The sequence below is a fragment of the Chiloscyllium punctatum genome, chromosome 11, assembly GCF_047496795.1.
Source record: "Chiloscyllium punctatum isolate Juve2018m chromosome 11, sChiPun1.3, whole genome shotgun sequence".
Lineage (NCBI taxonomy): Eukaryota > Metazoa > Chordata > Chondrichthyes > Orectolobiformes > Hemiscylliidae > Chiloscyllium > Chiloscyllium punctatum.
In genome coordinates this window covers 5845868-5870581 of record NC_092749.1, presented here as the reverse complement: position 1 = coordinate 5870581, position 24714 = coordinate 5845868, and the positions used below count along the sequence as shown (strand labels likewise).

The 24714-nt window shown below is 43.4% G+C and overlaps 1 protein-coding gene across 1 annotated transcript in view; it reads right to left on the bottom strand.

The window, feature by feature from the left end:
• Positions 1-5287: 5287 nt before the first annotated feature.
• The window catches only part of LOC140482642 (immunoglobulin superfamily member 3-like), an 82650-nt gene continuing 63223 nt past the window's right edge, over positions 5288-24714 (bottom strand). Inside the window, exons 7-12 of the mRNA XM_072580148.1 lie at positions 23033-23377; positions 18638-18985; positions 17911-18061; positions 11824-11867; positions 7739-7782; positions 5288-6698 (exon numbers count right to left, since the gene is read on the bottom strand). Coding sequence (XP_072436249.1) covers positions 6576-6698; positions 7739-7782; positions 11824-11867; positions 17911-18061; positions 18638-18985; positions 23033-23377 — 1055 coding nt within the window. The 3' untranslated portion in view covers positions 5288-6575. The remainder of the gene's footprint in view (positions 6699-7738; positions 7783-11823; positions 11868-17910; positions 18062-18637; positions 18986-23032; positions 23378-24714) is intronic.

Sequence of the window (24714 nt, the reverse complement as noted above, 5' to 3'; positions counted from 1 at the left end):
TGATAGATGGATGAGAGTCTTAAAGATAGCAAAGACATCTGAGGGTCTTAGAGAGATTATTCTGCTCCAGAAGTGGTAAGAACTCAAGTTGAAGAACTGAACATTCAAGCAGCAAGAAGAGCTGCAGAGATGGCAGATCCAAGATGGTGGAAAAGAGGTGAAAGACCTCAAGTGTTTTCACTGCAGTAAGGTGGGACACACAAAGTCACAAAGCTGGGGGTTTAAGAAAGGCACTAGGAAAAAGCATGTGGTAAAAAGGGCTAATCCAATAGAATTCATTAAGGCAGTGAAAGAAATCCTAAGAGACGTTGAGAAAGTGCAGAAGAGTGCAGAGTTTAGTTACTGGCTGGATAATGAGATCACACACACGATCTTTCCAAATACTTCACTAGTGTGGGTAAGATTCACACAAGTAGAACAGGGGAGAAGATAAGAAAGTTAATATATTGATAGATACAGGAGCCAAAACTGAAAACGTGTTGCTGGAAAAGCGCAGCAGGTCAGGCAGCATCCAAGGAGCAGGAGAATCGACGTTTCAGGCATGAGCCCTTCTTCAGGAATGAGGAAAGTGTGCCAAGCGGGCTAAGATGAAAGGTTGGGAGGAGGGACTTGAGGGAGGGGCGTTAGAAATGCGATAGGTGGAAGGAGGTTAAGGTGAGGGTGATCTGAAGAGCTTCTGGGCAGAGGAGATGACCCGGGGTGTGCAGGAAGAGAGGCACTCACTGAAATCCTTGTAGAGGGAGGAAGAGAGCTTCTTCAAGTAAGGCATCCTTGCAAGAGGATTCGCAGTAGGTTAAAATCTTCGAGGAGAAAGTGAGGACTGCAGATACTGGAGATCAGAGCTGAAAATGTGTTGCTGGAAAAGCGCAGCAGGTCAGGCAGCATCCAAGGAGCAGGAGAATCAACGTTTCGGGCATGAGCCCTTCTTCAGGAATGAGGAAAGTGTGCCAAGCAGGCTAAGATAAAAGGTAGGGAGGAGGGACTTGGGGGAGGGGCATTGGAAATACGATCGGTGGAAGGAGGTTAAGGTGCCCTCCTTGAAGAAGCTCTCTTCCTCCCTTTACAAGGATTTCAGTGAGTCCCTCTCTCTCTGCACACCCCGGGTCATCTCCTCTGCCCAGAAGCTCTTCAGATCACCCTCACCTTAATCTCCTTCCACCTATTGCATTTCTAATGCCCCTCCCTCAAGTCCCTCCTCCCTACCTTTTATCTTAGCCTGCTTGGCACGCTTTCCTCATTCCTGAAGAAGGGCTCATGCCCGAAACGTCGATTCTCCTGATCCTTGGATGCTGCCTGGCCTGCAGCACTTTTCCAGCAACACATTTTCAGCTCTGATCTCCAGCATCTGCAGTCCTCACTTTCTCTTCGAAGATACAGGAGCCAGCCTGTTTCTAATAGTAAGAGATAAACATATTTGTACTCCTTCTGAAATATTGCCTGGCAGATTGGTAATCTGTGCAATAATGGACAGAAGAACAAGAGGATGGCCAGAGTGAGGGTGGCGCCAATCAGTGATATTGCAGGGAACTTGTGCCTGGAGTCGGAGGAGATAGGGGAGGTCCTTAATAATTTGCTTCAGTACTCTCGACTGAAAGGGATCTTCTCATTTCTGAGGACCGTGTGAAACAGGCTGATATGCTTAAACAGGTTGATGGGATATATCCAAGATTACTACAGGAAGTGAGGGAAGAGATTGCTGCATCTTTGGCAAAGATCTTTGTGTACTCACTCTCCACTGGAGTAGTACCAAATGGTTGGAAGATGGCAAAAATTATTCCTCTGTTCACTAAAGCGAATAGGGATAATGCTGGGAATTACAGGCCAGTCTGTTCTATATCTGTGGTGGGCAAATTATTGGAGAGGATTCTGAGATACAGGATTTATGATTACTTGGAAAACCATAGTTTGATTAGAAATAGTCTGCGTGGCTTTGTGAAGAGCAGGTCATTCCTCACAAGCCTTGAATTCTTTGAGGATGTGAGAAAACACATTAATGAAGGTAGTGAGATGGATGTGGTGTATGTGGATTTTAGCAAGGCATTTGATAAGATTCCCCATGGTTGGCTCATTCAGAAAGTGAGGAAGCATAGAATACAGGGGCACTTGGCTGTCTGGATGCAGAATTGGTGGCTGGCCCATAGAAGACAGAGGGTGGTCGTAGATGGACAGTATTCAGCCTGGAGCTCGGTGGCCAGTGGTGTTCTGCAGGGATCTATTCAGGGGCCTCTGCTCCTTGTGAGTTTTATAAATACTTGGATGAGGAGGTGGAGGGGTGGGTTAGTAAGTTTGCTGATGACACGAAGGTTGGTAGAGTGATGGATAGTGCGGAGGGCTGTTGTCTGTTGCAATGGGACATTGACAGGATGTAGAACTGAGCTGATAAGTGGCAGGTGGAGTTCATCCTGGAAAAGCGTGAAGTGATTCATTTGGGAATGTTGAATTTGATTGCAGAATATAGGGTTAAAGGAAGGATTCTTGGCATTGTGGAGGAGCAGAGGGATCTTGGAGTCCATTTCCAAAGATCCCTCAAAGATGCCACCCAAGTCGAGAGGGTTGTTAAGAAAGCACATGGTGTGTTGGCTTTCACTGGCAGGGGTATTATTGCAAAAACAGTTGTGGAGGAGTTGCTTGCTCTCCTTATCAAATGTGTACAATACAGGGAGATGCAGTCAGACCAAGTGTTCAACTTTAGTGCCAAATTATTTATGAAGTTACAGATAGTTTAGCTATCAAGCACTTTATATCAAGCGTGTAGCATCCTGAATCAAAGGGGGCATTGGAAAGGTGGCATCAGACCCTAAAGCCAGTCTTGAGGGTTTATTTCCAAGATTACCCAAATGATCAGAATAAAGGTATCCCATTCATATTATTTGCTGTTGGAGATGCTCCAAATAAATTGAATCAGTTTGCTCCATTTGAATTGATATTTGGACATGAAGTAAGAGGGCCTTTAAAATTAATTTAGGAAAAGTTGATCAATCTGAAGTCAGAAATTTCACAGTTTGATATTATATCAGAAGTGAGAGAAAGATTAACTGAGCAGGTGAATTAACGAGATAACATTTGAAGGTGTCACAGCACCGAATGAACCAAGGAGCAGATAATAAATCTAAAACTTATACATTTATCTATGGGCATAAAGTATTGATGTTGTTACCAGTAGTAGGAGATCCGTTCAGAGCAAGGTTTAGCATTCCTTATAAGATTCAGAATTTCAGTCAGGTAATTAGTTCCCAAACATGATTGTACTCAAAGAATCTGCATAGATTATTGGAACATCAACACTGTGACAAATCGAATTCATATTCAATTCCTAGGCTGGAGGATTGTATTGGTAAAGTAGGACAAGCCACTTACATCACAAAGTTGGACTTACTTCACAGTTACTGGCAAGTACTTTTATTGGAGCGAGGAAAAGAAGTTTCTGCTTTTATAACCCAAAATGGGCTATTTCAATTTAAATTAATGCCATTTGGAATGAAACACGTACCAAGCACTTTTCAAAGACTGATGAACAAAGCTGTTGCAGGATTGACGAATTGTGCCATCTACATGGATGATGTAGGGCTCTTTAGCCATGCGTGAAAAAATTACATGGAGCATTTGGCAGAGATCTTTCAGAGACTACAACAGGCAAAACTGGTCAGAAACTTGATAAAAACAGGCATTCTCAGTTCACAAAATTGGTCATGGATGGATGACATCAAGAACTGTGAAGATGAAGGCCATTGAGGAATTTCCAAGGCCATCTTCACAGAACGAAGTGCTCCCATTTTTGGGATTGAAATTTGTACAAACTTTAATAGCATAGTGGCACAATTGGCAGATTTGTTAAAAAAAAGAACCTGAAATTGCAGTGGACAGAACAATGCCTGGAGGTGTTTGAGAATTTAAAAGCACTATTAACCATGGCACCGGTTTTAGCCACAGCAATTTTTTTAAACCCTTCAAAGTCACCATCGACACAAGCGATGTTGATGCTGAAGCTGTGTTCTTACAGGAGGATGATTGTGAAATAGCAAGGCCAATTAGTTATTTTTCAAAAAAACTCAATATCCACCAGAAAAACAACATTCACCATTGAAAAGGAATTATTGAGTTTGATATTGGCCTCACAACATTTTAATGTTTACTTTGCAAACAGTGTATCAGAGATAATTGCGGATACTGATTACAGCCTTTTGACATTTCTGGAAAGATTACTTTGTTAGCGTCTCATGCTACAAGTATTTAATTTACAGATTGTACATATTCTGAAAATATTATCACAGACACTTTATCATGAGTTTAAAAGAAAAATGCTTATATTCGGTAGAAATGGTAGTATTCAATATTTTGTACAAACAGAATTAGTATAATATGCATAACTCTAGATTAATAAGCTATGGATCCAGTAATAAAATAGATTAAAAAGAATAAAAAGAAGTTTAAAAAAAAGAAAAATAATGAAGACATATTTTTATTATGATGGTTCATTTTTTTCTTCAGGGGCAAGGTGTTACAAAGTTGGGTAGAATACTTGTAGATTGGGAGGCAGGAGGTTAGAATTTGGTGTGTGTAAAGTGCGAGGTGGGAGAGGAATCATCGCATGGTCCCTGTTAAAAGATAGTGTTTTTCTGTGTTTAGAGATTTACAATGGATGTCTGTGAACGACAGCTTGAACGTTTGCAAGTGCACAGAGAACCCACATTTAAACATTTGTATTGAAAGCCCATACAATTAGCAGACCAAGCAGCAGGTTTTATTCAGGCAACAGTCTTTTGAGTTTAGCCAATCAGTTTGAACCTGATACAGGTGGACGATGCTTTATCTGAAATTCTGAAATCCGAAAAGCTCGAAAATCCGAAGTCTTTTGTGAAGTTTTTTTCTCCAAAACAAGTTTGTTTGGTGTGCCAACAGTTAACCCAACTCCACACCCACTTGACCCACATCACTTAGATGAGACATGGTGAAGTGGCCCAGCACTGCCAGGTGTCAATTCTGTCTCAGCGCTCGTAGTACCCAGGTGTGTCTGCTGTTCAGTTTTTTTAAATTTCAGAGTGAAACTGTCACTTATTCCAAAATAAAAAAAAACTCCGAAATCCGAAAACCAGCTGGCCCCGAAGGTATGGATAATGGATTGCGTACCTGTACTTAGATATCAAAAGTCAAAAATGTGAGACACAGCAGGTCAGGTAGCATCCAAGGAGCAGGAGAGTCGATGCTTCAGGCATAAGCCCTTCATCAGGAATGCTTGAAACATCAACTCTCCAGCTCCTTGGATGCTGCCTGACCAGCTGTGCTTTGCCAGTGCCACACTTTTTGATTCTGATCTCCAGAATCTGCAGTCCTCACTTCCATTCTGATGTTAAAACCCTATTAAATTTAAATATGATGGTTTTGGCAACATAGGACCAAACTTATTGTTATGAAGGTGTAAGGGTACTTTACCTTTAAAAGTGTTGAAAAGCTGCCAAGGATTTAGAGAAGCATAGAGAGTCCAGAATAAGGAAACATTATAACATTTGGTTGAAACAGCTAAGAGCTGTGTTGCCAGGATACAAAACCAAATTCGAACTTTGGCCAATCAGTGTAAATTATACCCCAAGTTACCAAAATCCAATCAAATTTGAATTTGATTCTCCTGCTCCTTGGATGCTGCCTGACCTGCTGCGTTTTTCCAGCAACACATTTTCAGCTAAGAGAGTCAGGGTGTCATGTTGCCACTTAGAGTTAGGCCACACTTAGAGTATTGTGTTCAATTCTGATTTCTACATTACAGGAAAGATGTGAAGGATTTGGAGAGGGTGCAGAAGAGGTTTACCAGGATGCTGCCTGAAGTAGAGGGTATGAGCCATAAGGAGAGGCTAGAAAAGCTTTGGTTGTTTTCTCTGGAGCAGCAGAGGCTGAGGAGAGGCTCGATAGAAGTCCATAAGACAATGAGATGCATAGATATGATTGATGGTCAGAATCCTTTTCCCAGAGTTGAAATGTCGAATATGATGGGGTATGCGTTTAAGATGAGAGAGTGAAAGTTCCCAGGAGATTTGAGAGGCAGGTATTTTACACAGAGAGTGGGAGGAGTTTGGAATGCATTGCCAGGGGTAATGGTGGAGCCAGTTACAATCGGGGTGCTTAAACAAGCCACATGAATATTCAAGGAATGGAGGGATATGGACCACGGGCACACAGAAGGGATTAGTTTCATTTGGTGTAATGTTCAGCACAACATCGTGGGCCAAAGGCCCCATTCATGTGCTGTACTGTTCCAGGTTCTATCAGGGTTCGGGATGATCAGAGTGCTCAGTAATCTCAGGGTCTGGGAGGGTCAGAGTGTGCAGTAATCTCAGGGTCTGGGAGGGCCGGAGTGTGCAGTAATCTCAGGGTTTGAGAGGGTCTGCGTGCCCAGTAATCTCAGGGTTTGAGAAGGTCTGAGTGCCCAGTAATCTCAGGGTCTGGGAATATATGGACATGGAACAATTGTTGGTGAGGAAGCCTGAATATGTGTGAATGTGAAGAAGAAGCTGAGATGATTCTGTTTGAGTGAACTGCTCTTGACTGCTCCTTGCTGCAGAGTGAAAGGGTCCTGTTAAACTTCAGTTTCTGTCCCATTTTATAACTGCGTACTCCGAGCTCCTTTCAGCAGTTGTCACTGTCGGCTGGCTGTTTCCTTGTCGGTGAAAGTGAAGCTCAGCATAATGACATTCCCCTTCAGCCAGCTGGAATCAAACACAAACATCACTCAGTAATTTCCTCACAGGCACCGGGAGGTGCTCATTTGCAGATAGCAAGATCCCAGCAGCAACGCTGAGCAGATGGTCTATTTTGGTGAACGTTGGGTAATGGGCACTCATCACCCAGGGAGTGCAGCAAAACCTCTCTGTTCTCTGCCAAGTAATGCCCAGGAGTTTTACATCCATCCGAGGCAGCAGAGAGGATCCAGATTTCACTCCTTGCCCAAAAGAGGGGCAGCTTTTACAGAGCAGCACTCCCTCAGTATTGCCCTGGAGGGTCAGTCCAAAATATGTGCTCAAATCTGTGCACTGAGGCTTGAATTGACATCCATCTGAATGAGCAGCAAGAGAGTTCCTACTGAACCCTGGCTGGTATCCAAGGATGTTGGGATCATGATCTGGGAGGAAAAAGCTGGAACACTGGCTCATCCTCCTTTCTTAATCTCAGGTGCTGAGGTCAATGGAGCCAAGCTCCTCTCTCCCCCAACTGCAGTCAGCTCATTTGGAGCAGAGCAAGGATTGAATCTTCCTGATTCAGGGCTTGTTGTGGGTTTCAGCTCCTCACAGACACCAGACAGCAACCGGTTGAATACTGAATGAATGAAGAACATTGGGGATGGTGAAGGAAGTTGGAACTGAGATTGAATTACACACAGTTCTGGCTCATTCCCCCTTCTTAATCTCAGCCCTCAGAGGGTCCCCCTGCACCTGAACAATCCATTAGGAGGAACATAGACCCCAGGGCATTGTGTCTGTGATGGTAATCCCACAAAATGTGAGAGCGTTTCCCCGGCACTGGAACGTTGTGGACATTCTGTCCATGCAACTTGTCCCAAGATTAAAAAGAAGGAAATGATTGACTGCTCTTTGATTAGTTTCAGCCTGAACCCGTTGTGGAACAGACACTTTCTGTGTGTTACAAGTTATGATTTGTTATCATTCTGGTGATACTGAAGGTCTTCCCGGATGTGGCTTCTGTTTTTCAAAATGCAGTAAAAACCAACAGCGGTGTCCCATTTCCTTACCACAACAGGAGAAACTGCTGCTTGCTCACTGCTCTGTGTTTGATCTGAAAGAAGACAGAATGAAACCTCTTCAGAATGGAGCCAAGTCACAATCGAGCTCTTTAAACTGGGGAAAATGGTGAGGGGAAAATGCCAGTGTGACTTTGGGCAGTTTTAGAGGAAGGTAGCTGATGGGAATCCTGGACACTGCTCTCCGTTATAATGTTCATCATGTCAATCAGACAAACTCAGCACAGAGAGAGCACCATCCACCAATCACACTCACATTAGATCTTTTAAAATGTAATTATGCTCAATCTCACAGCCCTGCTCTTTATCAGTGACTCTCTACATCCTTCATCCTCAAACACCTGCCCAAATCCCTCTTCACATTTGTTAAGGAATCAACTTCAAACAGTTTTTCAGGGAGTGTGTTCCAGACCCTATCAACTCTGTCCAGGGAAAACATTTCTCCTTATCTCTGCTCTTTTGTGCTGATAAATAGTATGTAAAATATATCATTTCTTTAATTTGGAATGATTAAAAAGAACAGACACTTTTGAATATAGGTTTGTGCTGTTGAGATTCTTTTAGAAGGTCAGAAATTTTAGAAACAGGAAAGGAGAGTGGAGACAGCATTCCAGATTTTTTTTGGCCTCTGAATAGTTTCAGAGATGTAGAGGAAAAGTTCACAAAGATAGTTCAGGATTGGAGCAAGATTAGCAGGGTTGTTGTTATGGGGGCCTTTAACTTTCCAAATATTGACTGGAAATAATATAGTTTGAGTACTTTGGATGGATCGGTTTTTGTCCAATGTGTGCAGGAGGGTTTACTGATGCAGTATGTAGACAGGCCAACAAGGCGCAAAGTCACATTGGATTTGGCACTGGGTAATGAACCCGGACAGCTGTTAGATTTGGAGGTAGGTGAGCACTTTGTTGATAGAACACCATTCGGTTATGTTTACTTTGGTGATGGAACGGGATAACGCAGGGCAAGAATTATTGCTGGGGGATAGGAAATTATGATGCAATTCGGCAAGATTTAGAATGCAGTGGATGGGGAAGGTAACTGTAGGGGATGCACATACTTGAAATCTGGAGCATATTCAAGGAACAACTACTGCATGTGCTTGATAAGCATGGACCTGTCAGGCAGGAAGGAAGTGGTCAAAAGAGGGAGCCATGGTTTACTAAAGATGTTGAAGCCGTTGTCAAGAGTAAGAAGGAGGATTATGTCAGGATGAGAGGTGAAGGCTCAGTTAGAGCATTTGAGAGTTATGAGTTAGCCAGGAAAGACCTGAAGAGAGAGCTAAGAAGAGCCAGGAGGGGACATGAGAGGTAGTTGGCAAGTAGGATCAAGCAAAACCTGAAAGCTTTCTATAAGTATATCAGGAACAAAAGAATGACTAGAGAAAGGTTAGGGCCAATCAAGGACAGTACTGAGAAGTTGTGCATGGAGTCTGAGGAGAGGGGAAGCACTAAATGAATATATTTCATCAGTATTCACACTGGAAAAAGACAATGTTGACGAGGAGAATACTGAGATCCAGGCTACGAGAGAAGATGGGATTGAGGTTCACAAGGAGGAGGTGTTAGTAATTCTGGAAAGTATGAAAATAGATAAATCCCCTGGGCCAGAAGGGATTTATCCTAGGATTCTTTGGGAAGCCAGGGAGGGGACTGTAGAACCTTTGGCTTTGATATTTATGTTGTTATTGTCTACAGGAATAGTGCCAGAAGATAGCAAATGTTGTCCCCTTGTTCAAGAAGGGAAGTACAGACAACCCTGGTAATTATAGACCAGTAAGCCTTAATTTGGTTGTGGATCAAGTGTTGGAAATGTTTGGAAGAGACAGGATTCATAATCACCTGGAGAGGAATAAGTTGATTAAGGATAGTCAACACGGTTTTGTGAAGGGTAGGTTGTGCCTCACAAACCTTACTGAGTTCTTTGAGAAGGTGACCAACCAGGTGGATGAGAGTAAAATGGTTGATGTGGTTTATATGGATTTCATAAGTTTTCCCATGGTAGGCTATTACAGAAAATATGGAGGCATGGAATTGAGGGTAATTTAGTGGTTTGGATCAGAAATTGACTAGCTGAAAGAAGACAGAGGGTGGTGGTTGAAGGGAAATGTTCACCCTGGAGTTCAGTTACTCGTGGGGTCCTGCAAGCATCTGTTTTGGGTTCACTGCTATTTCTCATTTTTATAAATGACCTGGATCAGAGTGTAGAAGGATGGGTTAGTACATTTGTGGATGACACTGAGGTCAGTGGAGTTGTGGATCATGCTGAAGGATGTTGCAGGTTACAGAGGGACATGGATAAGCTGCAGAGCTGAGCTGACAGGTAGCAAATGGAGTTTAATGCAGAAAAGTGTGAGGTGATTCACTTTGGAAGAAGCAACAGGAATAAAGAGTACAGGGCTAATGGTAAGATTCTTGTTAGTGTAGATGAGCAGAAAGATCTCGGTGTCCATGTACACAGATCCCTGAAAGTTGCCACCAGGTTGATAGGGTTGTTAAGAAGGCATATGGTGTGCTAGCTTTTATTGGTAGCCATGAGTTTCGGAGTCACAAGGTCATGCTGCAGCTGTATAAAACTCTGGTGTGGTCGCACTTGGAATATTGTGTATAGTTCCTGTATTCCTGATGAAGGGCTTTTGCCTGAAACGTCGATTTTCCTGCTCCTTGGATGCTGCCTGACCTGCTGTGCTTCTCAAGCACCAATCTAATTTAGACTATAGTACTGGTCACGGCATTATTGGAAGGATGTGGAAGTTTTCGAATGGGTTCAGAGGAGATTTACTAGGGTGATGCCTGGTATGGAGGGATGGTCTTATGAGGAAAAGCTGAGAGACTTGAGGCTGTTTTCATTGGAGAGAAGACGGTTGAGAGGTGACTTAATTGGGACATAAGATAATCAGGAAGTTAGATAGGGTAGACAGTGAGATTCTTTTTCTTTCGGTGGTGATGACTGGCACGAGGGGACATAACTTTGAATTGAGGGTTGGTAGATATTGGACAGACGTCAGAGGTAGTTTCTTTATTCAGAGAGCAGTAGGAGCATGAAATGCACTGCTTGCAACAGTAGTAGACTCACCAATTTTCAGACATTTAAATGGTCATTGGATAAAGATATGGATGATCATGGAATACTGTAGGGTAGATGGGCTTCAGATTGGTTCCATAGGTCAGTGCAACATCGAGGGCTGAAGGGCCTGCACTGCGCTGTAATATTCTATGCTCTATGTTCTAAAATCATTCTGGAACAGGAATTCAATGCTGCCATTCCAAGAAGACACATGAATGCCATCCAGGAATTGGGAGAACCTCTGGAATGTTAAATAAATAGTAGCTTCTGTGTTTATGACAGACAGTGTAAATGCATTAAACTTTCAGTTTTGTTTTGAGCTCAGTTCGAGAAACACAAAGATTAAGCTGAAAACGACCAAGAGTTGAATTCAGAATGAAGTTTGTGTTTCTCTCCCAGCTCGAGTTTTCAATGGAGAAGAAACCAGTCACCACATCAGCAATGTTTTTCCCTTTTGTGAACTTCTCCAAACAGGGAGAATTTGGGACAGAAACCTTCAGCTTGTTCAAATTGAAAAGGTTGAGATATTAGAACATCGATTGATTCATGCAGCTGGATTCAGAGAAAAACCATGGAATTGTTATGGCAGTTCAAGACAGAGAAATGAACAGGACATTGGGAAAGTACAGAGTTGTGATTGAAGTATAATTTCTCCAGTTTTGTGCCTCTGTAGTGGTTAGCGATGCGAATTTGGGTAAAACATTGTTTTGATGAGTGTGTTAAGGTTGTTCTCAGTGTAATAAATATATACACACAACCTGGTGTATTACTTTCTCTCTTTGTGTAATAAACGTAAGTTCCATTGTTAAAGAACATCTGCAGCCTTGTGTGAATATGTCCCGGTGAGTGACCATGATCGTAAGTTGTGTCAATCAGACAAATGAGCTTATCAATAAATGAGCTAATCATGAGCTTATCAATAACATCAGGAATCTTACTGTGTTAAATAGAGATTTGGAACAGAGTAATTCCTGCCCAATGTTGTGAGAATGATGGAATAGCTTGCTTACCATTTACTGTTGCATACACAATGTCCTGGTCTTCAACAGGGCTCCTAAATAAATGCAAACCATTAGATTTATTGCACATTTACCACAGAACAACACTTTCATTTTCACAGTCTTAAGGCTGGTGGATTTTATACTTTTCACCAAACTTGGTTCTTTTTTTTAAAAGAGCAGAACAACAAAGGAAAGAATTTGACCGAATCAGAGGGCATGCTGGGAAACCTGGCCGAGTCGTTGTTGTTTCCATCTGTGGAAGGGAGAGATTTCTTCCAGAAACTTACTGCACTTTCAGCTGGTACAGACAGAGAATGTTCAAATGGAGTTGGAGCAAATCATCAGCAAATGGATTTGTGACTTTGCTCTGGCCTGTGATGTGATCAGAAGACTTCTGGTTCCAGTCCAGTTTTATTGTTAAGTGGCCTGTCTGTGAAGGGGCAGCATCTCTATCTCTGAGACAGATCATCTGGGTTCAAATCCCAACTGGCCAAGAGAGGAGTCAGAACAGATTGAAAAATAACAACGATTCCAAAAGAACCAGCTGAAAAGTGAGAGTGATGAAGGATTAACCCTCAGGCTTTCAGAAAAATAGCAGACTTTAGTTTCTGGTTTATGTAAGTTTCAAACTCTATTCATGTGCAAACTGCTCATGTTTTAATATCAATAAACCAATCATTTAGAAAAATGTTTAGAGATGGAATTGATTTTTATCTCTCTCATCCCAGAGGTTCAGATAGACTATTCCCCAGCAGAGAGGAATGGACAAAAAATGCTTGGACTGGGGACAAGGTGAAACCATGAGTCTCTGGTTTCCAATCAAGACCCTGCCCTGCAGCTCGTGTTAGGAGCTGATGATCAGAGACTTGAATCTTTCCATCAGAACACAACAAACACAACATATGCACTGGACTGCAGCAGTTAAAGAAGACAACTCACCACCACCTTCTCCAGGGGAATAGATGCAGGGCTCAGCCACTGACGCCTATTTTCAATAGACAATAGACAATAGGTGTAGGAGTAGGCCATTCTGCCCTTCGAGCCTGCACCACCATTCAATATGATCATGGCTGATCATCCTTAATCAGTATCCTGTTCCTGCCTTATCTCCCTAACCCTTGATTCCATTATCCTTGAGAGCTATATCCAACTCTTTCTTAAATGAATCCAGAGACTGGGTCTCCACTGCCCTCTGGGGCAGAGCATTCCACACAGCCACCACTCTCTGGGTGAAGACGTTTCTCCTCATCTCTGTCCTAAATTGTCTACCCCGTATTTTAAAGCTGTGTCCTCTGGGTCGGCACTCACCCATCAGTGGAAACGTTTCCTACCTCCAGAGTGTCCAATCCTTTAATAATCTTATATGTCTCAATCAGATCCCCTCTCAGTCTTCGAAACTCAAGGGCATGCAAGCCCAGTCGCTCCAGTCTTTCAGTGTAAGGTAGTCCCGCCATTCCAGGAATTGACCTTGTGAACCTACGCTGCACTCCCTCAATAGCCAGAATATCTTTCCTCAAACTAGGAGACCAGAACTGCACACAATACCCCAGGTGTGGTCGCACCAGGGCTCTGTACAGCTGCAGAAGAACCTCTTTGCTTCTATACTCAATCCCTCTTGTTATGAAGGCCAGCATGCTATTAGCCTTCTTCACTACCTGCTCTACCTGCATGCTTACCTTCATTGACTGGTGTACAGGAACACCCAGATCTCTTTGTATTGCCCCTTTACCTAAATTGATTCCATTTAGGTCGTAATCTGCCTTCCTGTTCTTGCTACCAAAGTGGATAACCATACATTTATCCACATTAAACTGCATCTGCCATGCATCTGACCACTCACCTAACCTGTCCAGGTCACCCTGTAATCTCCTAACATCCTCCTCACATTTCACCCTGCCACCCAGCTTAGTATCATCAGCAAATTTGCTAATGTTATTACTAATACCATCTTCTATATCATTAATATATATTGTAAAAAGCTGCAGTCACAGCACGATCCCTGTGGTACCCTACTGGTCACTGCCTGCCATTCCGAAATGGGGCCAAATCTATCAAACTCATTGTTTCCTGTCAGCCAATCAACTTTCAATCCAAGTTAGTATTTTGCCCCTAATACCATGCACCCTAATTTTGCTCACTAACCTCCTATGTGGGACTTTATCAAAAGCTTTCTGAAAGTCTAGGTACACTACATCTACTGGATCTCCCTCGTCCATCTTCAGAGTTACATCCTCAAAAAATTCCAGAAGATTAGTTAAGCATGATTTCCCCTTCATAAATCCATGCTGACTCTGACCTATCCTGTTACTACTATTCAGATGTGTCGTAATTTCATCCTTTATAATAGACTCCAGCATCTTTCCCACCACTGAGGTGAGACCATCTGGTCTATAATTTCTTGCTGTCTCTTTCCCACCTTTCTTAAAAAGTGGCACAACATTAGCCACCCTCCAATCTGCAGGAACTGATCCCAAATCTATCAAACTCTGGAAAATAATCACCAACGCATCCACGATTTCCCGAGCCACCTCCTTCAGTACCCTGGGATATAGACCATCAGGGCCCGGGGACTTATCAACCTTCAGACCTCACAGTCTCTCCAACACCAATTACTGGCAAATATAAATTCCATTAAGTTCAGGTCCTTCAGCCACTGTTACCTCAGGGAGATTGCTTGTGTCTTCCCCAGTGAACACAGATCTGAAGTACCAATTCAATTCTTCTGCCATTTCTTTGTTTCCCGTAATGACCCAATTTTAGTCTTAACCATTTTTTTGCCTTTCACATACCTAAAAAAGCTTTTACTATCCTCCTTTATATTTTTGGCCAGTTTAACTTCATACCTCATTTTTTCTCTGCGTATTTCCTTCTTAGTAATCCTCTGTTGTTCTTTAAAAGCTTCCTCGTCCTCCATTTTCCCACTTACCTTTGCTATGTTATACTTTTTCTCTTTTGACTTTATATGTTTCTTAACTTCCCTCATCAGCCATGGCCACCCATGCCTCCTCCTAGGATTTTTCTTCCTTTTTGAAATGAACTGATTCTGCATCTTTTGCATTATACCCAGAAATATCTGCCATTGTTCCTCCACTGTCATCCCTGCTAAGGTATTGCACCATTGAACTTTAGCCAGCTCCTCCCTCATAGCTCCATAGTTCCCTTTATTCGACAGAAATATTGTCACTTCCAATAGTACCCTCTCCCTCTCAAATTACAGATTGAAGCTTATTATATTATGGTCACTACTTCCCAATGGCTCCTTCACTTCGAGGTCCCTGGGTGAATTTGAGAATAATGCCATATTTGGAGACAGAGCGGATACTGATATGGGTGCCACATTTTAATTCAGTTTGGGTGTCTTTCTCAGTAAGAGGACTCTGTAACCTGTGCTGTAGGGTCATGGATAAACAGCAGCTAGACTCAACTGGATACAGTGTTCCACTGGGCTCCGTGTAGATGGATAATACTCTAACCTCCCACTGGATTTACACTCACTGCTAGATTCAAACAAACTTGCTAAAGTCAATGTTTACAATTTCAGCATCAAGAGGATATTCTTTATAAAGATGAATGTTAGTTAAGATCCTCGGGGCATGTGTGTCCTTTACTCAGAGTGAACATTTCATCAGCCTCCAGACACTGACAGAGCTGTCGTCTTCAAGGTCATGAAGCTGTAAAGACTGAGAGACTGATCTGCACATCTGAAGTACAGTCAGCAGGATCACCTTATTTAACAAAGGCAACTCTGAGAAGGTTCATAAGGATGATCCCTGGCATGGAGGGATTGTCTTCTGAGCAAAGGCTGAACCAGTTGGGACTTTACTCACTGGAGATGAGAGGAATGAGAGATGATTGCGTTGAAACATACAGGATTATTATGGAGCTTGACAGAGTTAATGCCGACAGAGTGTTTCCCTCATGGGAGAGTCTCGGGCCAGAGGACATAGTCTCAGAATAACGGGACATCAATTTAAGACTGAGGAGGAATTTCTACTCTGAGAGGGTTCTGAGTCTTTGGAACTCCTTGCCACAGAGAGCTGTGGGTGCAGAGTTTTGAAGTCTTGAGATGGAGATCTTGATCAGTTGGGGTTTCGAGGGTTATAGAGAAAGGCAGGAGAGTGGATGAGAGCAATGTTGGATCAGCCATGACCCTATTGAATGGCACAGCAGGCTTTAGGGATTAAATGGCCTACTCCTGTTTCTATTTCTTCTGGTCAACAACTCACTGGGATGCTGCCCAGTACAGCAAATGGAATTGCAAAGAAAGACTTTAGAATGTCTTTATATCATTGGAAGAACCCAGGTTTTTGGACTGCAATCAAAATATTTAAAATCCTTTGAAGGGACCATGAATGAGATAGAAACAGACTATTGAGGGGATGAAGTATGAGGGATCATGGTTACAAAACACAACAGAAAAGATCGAGTCCAGACACTCAGGAAATCTTTTCACCCAGACGGTCGAGTGGCTCTGGGAGTCATTCCAGATTAATGGCATGTGGAGGATCAATGTGAACATTCAGGATTCAATTGGAGAGAGTGGGACAATAAAGGAGATTGAATGGATGGGGGAGCAGGACAGGGAAATGTGATTTGGACTTTCTGCTGATGTGGAAGTGAAAGGTCAGCATGGGCTGTTGGGCCAGGTCATCTGGCATTCACTTGTTCAGCCCAGTGGGAGTCGCTGTGCTGTCAGTGACCCCCAGTACCAAGGCAGACCCTGACATTGGGCTCGGTGGGTAATGATCCAGTACCTCCTGCATGTGATTTCTAATGCTTGACTCATTCAAAGCTTGCTGTCTGTCACCAGCAGGTTCCATTGACCTGGCACTGGAGGACGTGTGATACCAGAGATGGAGCAAACTGGCAGTGATTGGGCATCTGGACATGTGTCATGATCTCGAAAGTCACTCACCCACCATTTACAATGGTGAAACAAAGAGTAATGATAAATGGCTCCATTTCGGGAATGGCAGACAGTGACCAGTGGGGTACTGCAGGGATCAGTGTTGGGACCGCAGCTTTTTACAATATATATTAATGATATAGAAGATGGTATTAGTAATAACATTAGCAAATTTTCTGATGATACTAAGCTGGGTGGCAGGGTGAAATGTGAAGAGGATGTTAGGAGATTACAGGGTGACCTGGACAGGTTAGGTGAGTGGTCAGATGCATGACAGATGCAGTTTAATGTGGATAAATGTATGGTTATCCACTTTGGTGGCATGAACAGGAAGGCAGATTACTGCCTAAATGGAATCAATTTAGGTAAAAGGGGCAGTACAAAGAGATCTGGGTGTTCTTGTACACCAATCAATGAAGGTAAGCATGCAGGTAGAGCAGGTAGTGAAGGCTAATAGGATGCTGGCCTTCATAACAAGAGGGATTGAATATAGAAGCAAAGAGGTTCTTCTGCAGCTGCACAGGGCCCTGGTGAGACCACACCTGGGGTATTGTGTGCAGTTCTGGTCTCCAAATTTGAGGAAAGACATTCTGGCTATTGAGGGAGTGCAGTGTAGGTTCACAAGGTCAATTCCTGGAATGGCGGGACTACCTTTTACACTGAAAGATTGGAGCGACTGGGCTTGTATACCCTTGAGTTTAGAAGACTGAGAGGGGATCTGATTGAGACATATAAGATTATTAAAGGATTGGACACTCTGGAGGTAGGAAACATGTTTCCGCTGATGGGTGAGTGCCGAACCAGAGGACACAGCTTTAAAATATGGGGTAGACCATTTAGGACAGAGATGAGGAGAAACTTCTTCACCCAGAGAGTGGTGGCTGTGTGGAATGCTCTTCCCCAGAGGGCAGTGGAGGCCCAGTCTCTGGATTCATTCAAGAAAGAGTTGGATAGAGCTCTGAAGGATTGTGGAATCAAGGGTTATGGAGATAAGGCAGGAACAGGATACCGATTAAGGATGATCAGCCATGATCATATTGAATGGTGGTGCAGGCTCGAAGGGCAGAATGGCCTATTGTCTATTGTCTATTGCCGTGGGAATATCAGCACTCACTAAAACAATCATCCCCAATGTCGAAAACAATAATTGTGCAGTAACAGAGTCAAACCCAAGATGAAATGAGATTTACCCTTGTGTGGAGTCCTTCACTGATGAACACAGCTTTTGTTTCCTTCGTAAAAATGTGAGCAGGACAATGCAGATCAAGACAGCGAAGCCCAGAATGGTGCCAATGATTGAAATGGGATCTGAGGTCCAGGGAATTTTGTAGGAAGATGCTTCTGTAAAATATCAGAATGTTACACACCCACACACACCCACACACACAGATACACACACAGACACACACACACTTCATTCTGAGCAATGTTTCAGATCATCAATAACAGTAATTTTGATTTCCTTAGGATAGCAACTCAACTCCTGACTCCCCAAAGCCTGTCCATTGCCAGCAAGTCAGGAATGTGATGGAATACTCCTCATCTGCCTGGATGGGTGCAGCTCCAACAACACTCCAGAATCTTGTTATCATCCAGAACAAAGCAACAGGCACCATTGGCCACGACAGCCACAAGCACCCATTCCCACCACCACTGACTGTCTGTCGTGCATATTCGACAAGATATACTGCAGACCTTCATAAAACATCCTCAGGCGCACCTTCCAAACCCACAGTCTCCTCTATCTAGAAGGATAAGGGCAGCAGATACATGGGAACACCACTCCCTGCAAGTTCCCCTCCAAACTACTCCCCATACTGCCTTGGGAATACCTGGCCTTGATGACCATTCTGCCCTTCCACAGCAGGCGGGTGCTCCCTTCCCTGTTCACACCAATGTTCCCTCCCATTGACTTACCAGTTACATTGAGCTGGCTCCCTGCTCCATAGATGTAGCTCCACACACTGCAGCTGTACACAGCAGTATCATTGAGAGTCACATTTACAAGGCTCAGAATGTAACTGTTCCTGCGGATATTCCTGGAAAGCTGAACACGATCGTGGAAACCCTGGGCCTTGGTGAGGGTGCCATTCACAAAGTGGCTTATCACCCACTCCCTGTTGCTGCCAGGTCGCTGGTAGTGCCAGTAGACATCAGTGTCAATCACACTGGCATTGTGCATGGCACACTGAAACTCGACGGTTTCACCCTCTGCTACCTTGCTGACCACTGGATCCTGAATGAGGACTGGATCAGCCAATGGATCTGTTTGTGTTGAAGAGGAAAAAATAATAAAACTGGAATTGTAACATTTTATAAAATCTCTTCCTGGTTAAATGATGATTTGCAGAGGATGAACTGAACCTTCCAGTCTGGATATTGCTATTTGTAATTTGAGCGGGAATGATTTGAAACATATCCATCAGTTGAATGCTTTACAATTTGCTGCTGTGATTCATTTTGTGAATAAACTATCAAGAGGAGAATTTCACAGTGCTCACAGCTGATGGATCGGAACAGACTGAGCAGCCATTTAAAAAGTTTCATTCTCACCGAAAACTAAAAAGAAAAGGTTGAAAGTTTCAAACAGCCTGTAATCGATGGTCCCTGAGGACACCCTCCCTGATTCACTTGCTCCATCTGGTTCTGTATCCTAACAGTGTGCAGGGCTGTGGGGAGAGAGCAGGACAATGGAAGTCGGGAATGATGCTCATTTGAAGATTCAGTGCAGACAGGATGGGCTGAATGGTCTCCTTCTGCACTGGAATGTTTCTGTGATTCTCTGATTCTGTCCCTGAGCCAGATAGACCCTGATTGCACTTGCCTGGAATTGAGTCAGCAATGGGCATAGTGAGGCTCTTCTGATTGGTACCTCAGACATTTCCTTCCATTCCTGACCCAGGTTATTATCCCAGGGTCGGGGAATCCTTGGAGTTGGGTCCCGAAGACAAACCTGTGACATTGGGCTCACTATTAGAAAGGCCTGGGACCCATACCATCCTCACCTGCATTCACAGCCTTCTGTCCCTGATCCATGACTCATCTCCAATTCCCAAATCCAAGGTGTGGGAGGACCCTGAGGAGAAAGGTTTCCAGGGAAGTTTCCCCTTCCCTGATGTGACACAATGTCTGCAGCTCAGACTCCAGCTCCTCCACTCGGATCCAAACTTCCTCGAGCTGCAAACCCTTTCTCCAGATGTGGTCACTCTGGATCCCATTGGGCTCAGAGGGGCCTTCATTGAAACCTGTAAGATCTGAGGGGCCTTGAACCAGGTGGACGTGGAAAGGATGGTTCCTCTTCAGGGAGAATCTAGAACTAGGGGGCAGTTTAAAAATAGGGGAGTGCAAGATGAAGACAGAGATGAGGAAATGTTTTTTTTTCAGAGGGTTGTGAGTCTTTGGAATTCCCTTCATCTAAAGGCAGTGGATGTAGAATCTCAAAATGTTTTTAAGGCAGGGTTGGTGGGGGTGGGGGTGGGGTGGGGAGGGAGGTGGTTGACATTCTTGATGACCCGGGAGTGAAAGGTGAACAGGGATATGTAGGAATGTAGAATTGAGATTAATATCAGATCATCCATCATTTAATTAAGTGGTGGAGCAGGCAAGATAGACTGAATGGCCTACTCCTTGTTCCTATCTCCCTCTGTCTGTGTTTCTTGGACTAAGGGAATGGATGAGGGTCATAAGAAGGGGAGTAACTAGGATGGGAGTGAGGAAGGATTTAGCTCAGGACAAGGACATCAGAGGCAGAGGCGGGAGTGTCATTGAGCAGAACAGGAGCTGCAGAGGGTTGTGGGAAATGACGGCCCAAAGAATTGAGAGCTGAGTGTTTGAACTTTCCTGAATAAATTGCTCGCATCTTAATGAGTTACACGGGTGCCCACTTTAATTTTCAGTTTAAGTGATGTTGAGAAACAGATCCAATTTTAATGTGGAACTGACTCATGGGAGGGAAAGTCTAAGGAAGACAATAGGTTTCTACAAAACAAATCCCTTTGTATTCTGTTAAACTCTAAAATTAAAGATAAATACAGGCCGATGGAGTAATGTTGAGCTCCTGTGTGCAGCGTTGGCACCGAACCCTTCACTCCATGAACACAGCGTTAGGTAATTACAGAGGCACCCCTTATACCACCCAGACCTCTCATGGGCAACAGCGTCTCCAAACAAGCCACCAACTATTTGCTTCTTTATTGAATTTACTCACAACCGAATCATAACACAATAATACACAACAATTCCAGGCTAACTGAGAGCTGGAACCATATCACCTTAATTCCTGATGTTCCCATCAATTGTTGTAAAACCCATCTGATTTATTAATGTCCATCAGGAAAGGAAATCTGCTGTCCTTATCTGATCTGGCCCACATGTGACTCCAGACCCACAGCAATGTGGTTTGTTCTTACTGCCCTCTGAAGTGAATAGGCAAGTGACACAGTTGGAGGGCAATAAGGGATGAGGAACAAATTATGGCCTTGCCAGTGATGCCCACATCACATTCAGAAAAAATGGAAACCAATTCCCTGATGAAACATAGCCTGGGCATCCACAGTAAGTTGTCCATTAACTGGAGCAGTGTAATCAATACTGTGGCTACACTCTGCCTCCCACAGCCTGCCTACCATCTATCGACAAAGCAGAACTCGGGAGGATGATGGAACAACTTGCCTGGATGGGTGCAGCTCCAACAACATTCAAGAAGCTTCATGCCATCCAGAAGGAAGCAGCCCACCTGATTGGCATCACAACTAACACCTTCAACATTCACTCCCTTTTACATTGATGTATAGTATTTTCCATCTACAAGATGCCCTTCTGTAATTCACCAAGGCTCCTCCAACAGCAGCTTCTGAACCCACAGCCTCTCCCATCTGAAAGGACAAAGGCAGCGGGTACATGGGGCAGCATTTCTTTCAGGTTCCCCTCCAGGCACTCACTATCCTGACTTAGAAATATTGTATATAACTTGTGTAAAAGTCAAATTTTTCATATGGTTTTTTTAAGCTGAAATTAGGGGTCGACGATTACAGGAGAATTGCATTCAAGGGGATGAAATTTATGTTTGCTCCGAGTCAAAAATGGACACACTAGAGCCAGATCTCTTTATAAAGTAATATACAACAAAAAGAAAAGGAACTATGGCTATTATCAAATATTTATCGACAAAATAACTGTCTCCATTCTGCCTGCTACAGTAGAATGGCACTGTCATACCAAATCTCAGTTCCAAGTACCATAAAGTGCATGTGGGTCTACACATACCATATATACCCAAGTAATAGTTGGATTATTTTGTCTACTTTTAAGTTAAATTTAGGGGGTCGGCTATTACAGGGATACCACATTTGAGGAGCAAAATTAAATTCAAAATGGATAAAGAAAAAAAACACAAGAATTACAATAATTCTGAAAATCTGGATCAGAATATGATGGCTGGTGCATTGGAAAACCTGAAACAGAGTGGTACAGCTAGCTGACTGGAATGCCAGAGTGGAGCGCAATGGACAGTCACACTGACTCATAACTGTTGGTCTGTTAACTGTGAAGAACCAGGGTTGAATTTGACATGAGATATATGGAAAATTCCAGACTTTTAGACAAAAAATTGGGGGACAACTTTTTCATGAGATCGACTTATACTCAGATATATACAGTGTATCATCATTGTTCCTTCAGTGTCATTGGGTCAAACATCCCAACACCAATGGGACCACAGCAGCTCAGGAAGGCAGTTCACCATCACCTGCTCAAATCATACAAACTAGGACCTGGAGTAGGCCATTCAGCCCATTGTGCCTGCACCACCTTTTAGTATATTCATGGCTGACCATCCAACTCATTTCCTTGCTTCCTCATTCTCCCCTTACTCTTTGAACCCTTTAGCCATGAGAACTATATCTAACTCTCCCTTGAAGACATTCAATGTTTTGGCCTCAGCTGCTTCCTGTAACAGAGCAGACACTTCTTCTCAAGGGCTATACACAATGGACAAGTACCAGCCCTTGGTCACATCCCAAGAATGAATGAAACAAAACCAGACAGAAACAGGAGAATGTTAAATCCAACACTGAGAACAAACAAGATGGAGAAGCAAAAAGAGAGAGAGACAGAAAAAGAGTTTGAGATTGAGGAACTGGTCCAAGAGGAGAAACAGTTTATTCTATCTGTGAGTAACAACCTAGAATTGTTCCATGTTTATATCGAGCTCTCTGCTTTCTCTTTAGCAGAGGAATTTAACATTCTTCTCTCCAATAAATCCATGTGGAAATGGTTACAGTAACAGATTATTCTAAGGTAAACAAGACTTACCTGTTACAATCAGCTGGGTTCCATTCCCACTGATGTCTCCCCACACTTTACAGTAATAAACCCCAGTGTCACTGGGCTGCACGTTTGTGATGGTCAGAATGAAGCTGTTATTGGAGGGTTCTCTGGAAGACTGGAATCGCTCAGTAAATCCTGGGCTCCATTGTGTGACGTTCCTCATGTCATGTGTTAAAACCCACTCCACCTTATCTCCTGGTTTCTCCCGGTCCCAATGAACATTGGTGTGTGTCACTGTGGCGTTCCTCATGGTGCACTGTAACCGGCCAGTGTGACCCTCGGTGATACGTTCCAGGCTCAGAGACTGGAGGAGGACCGGGATATTTGCATCTTTAAGAAAAAATTTATGACTAAATTAAAGCTCATCTGAATGTTCTGAAGAACTCTAATTTAGAGTTAATGAGAGAGGACAGATGGTAAGTGTATCAGAGTGAACCAGTGGGGTTAATTATTCAAACTAACCATGACATTATAGACCATAAGGCCATGGATATAGGAGCAGAATGAGGCCATTTGGCCCATCAGGTCTGCTCTGCCATTCGAGCATGGATGATATGTTTCAATCCCATTCTCCTGCTCTCTCCCCATAGCCCTTGATCCATTTGCTCATAAGAACCTATCTATCCCTTTCTTAAATATACTCAATGACTTGGCTTCTACAGCTCTCTGCAGCAATGAGTTCCACAGTTTTACCACTTTTTGTCTGAAGAAATTCCTCTTCATCTCAGCTGTAATTGATTGTCCCTTCACTGTAAGGCTGTGCCCTGGATCTGACTCTCTCCAACAAACATCTTCTCCACATTCACTCTATCCAGGCCCCTGAGTATTCTGTGATGAGACAAACTGTATTCACTGCTCATAATGTGGTCTCCTCTTCATTTGGGAAATGAAATGGAGACTGTGTGACTGATTCGCAGAACACCTGCATTCTGTCTGCTAAAAAAAGGCCCTAAGCTCCCAGCTGCTAGTCACTCCAACACACCATCGTGTTCCCTGGCCAACACCTCTGTCTCAGTTTTACTGCAGTGCTCTCATGAAGCTCAGAGCAAGCTGGAACAACAGCACCTCATTTTCTACTTGGTTACCTTGCAGCCTTCTGGAATCAATATCGAGTAAAATAATTTTAGAGACTGAGCACCTTTCCCCATGCTTTCCCCCTCCCCCACACACCAGGCCTTATCATTATTCAGGCAGCTACCATACTCTACCCATTGTCAGCCACTAACTGTCCCCATCAGCAGCTGCTCGTTCCTCCAGACTGGCCATTACACACTCCTTTGTCCGTCCAACAGTTTTTCTCTCACACTGGGCTCTATCTCCATCTATTTTTTACACTCACCCTCCTCCCCACCCCATCTTCTGTATAAAAATCATCATTTTCCCTCATTGCCATCAGTTCAATACAAGGGTCATTGGACCCACAACGTTAATTCTAATTTCTCTCCACAGATGCTGACATTTTCCAGTGATTTCTGTTTTTATCCACAGAAATGGAATCAGAAATGGTCTGTGAGAGTTATTGTTTGAAAGAAAAAGTATTCATAAAGAGATACCAAGAGATATTCATAAAGAGTCCCAAATACCAGGCACTGAGCAATAGGCAGTGGTCCATCAGATGGTCACTTCATCTGAGAACCAGAATAAAATTTTTCAAACTAGCTCATGAA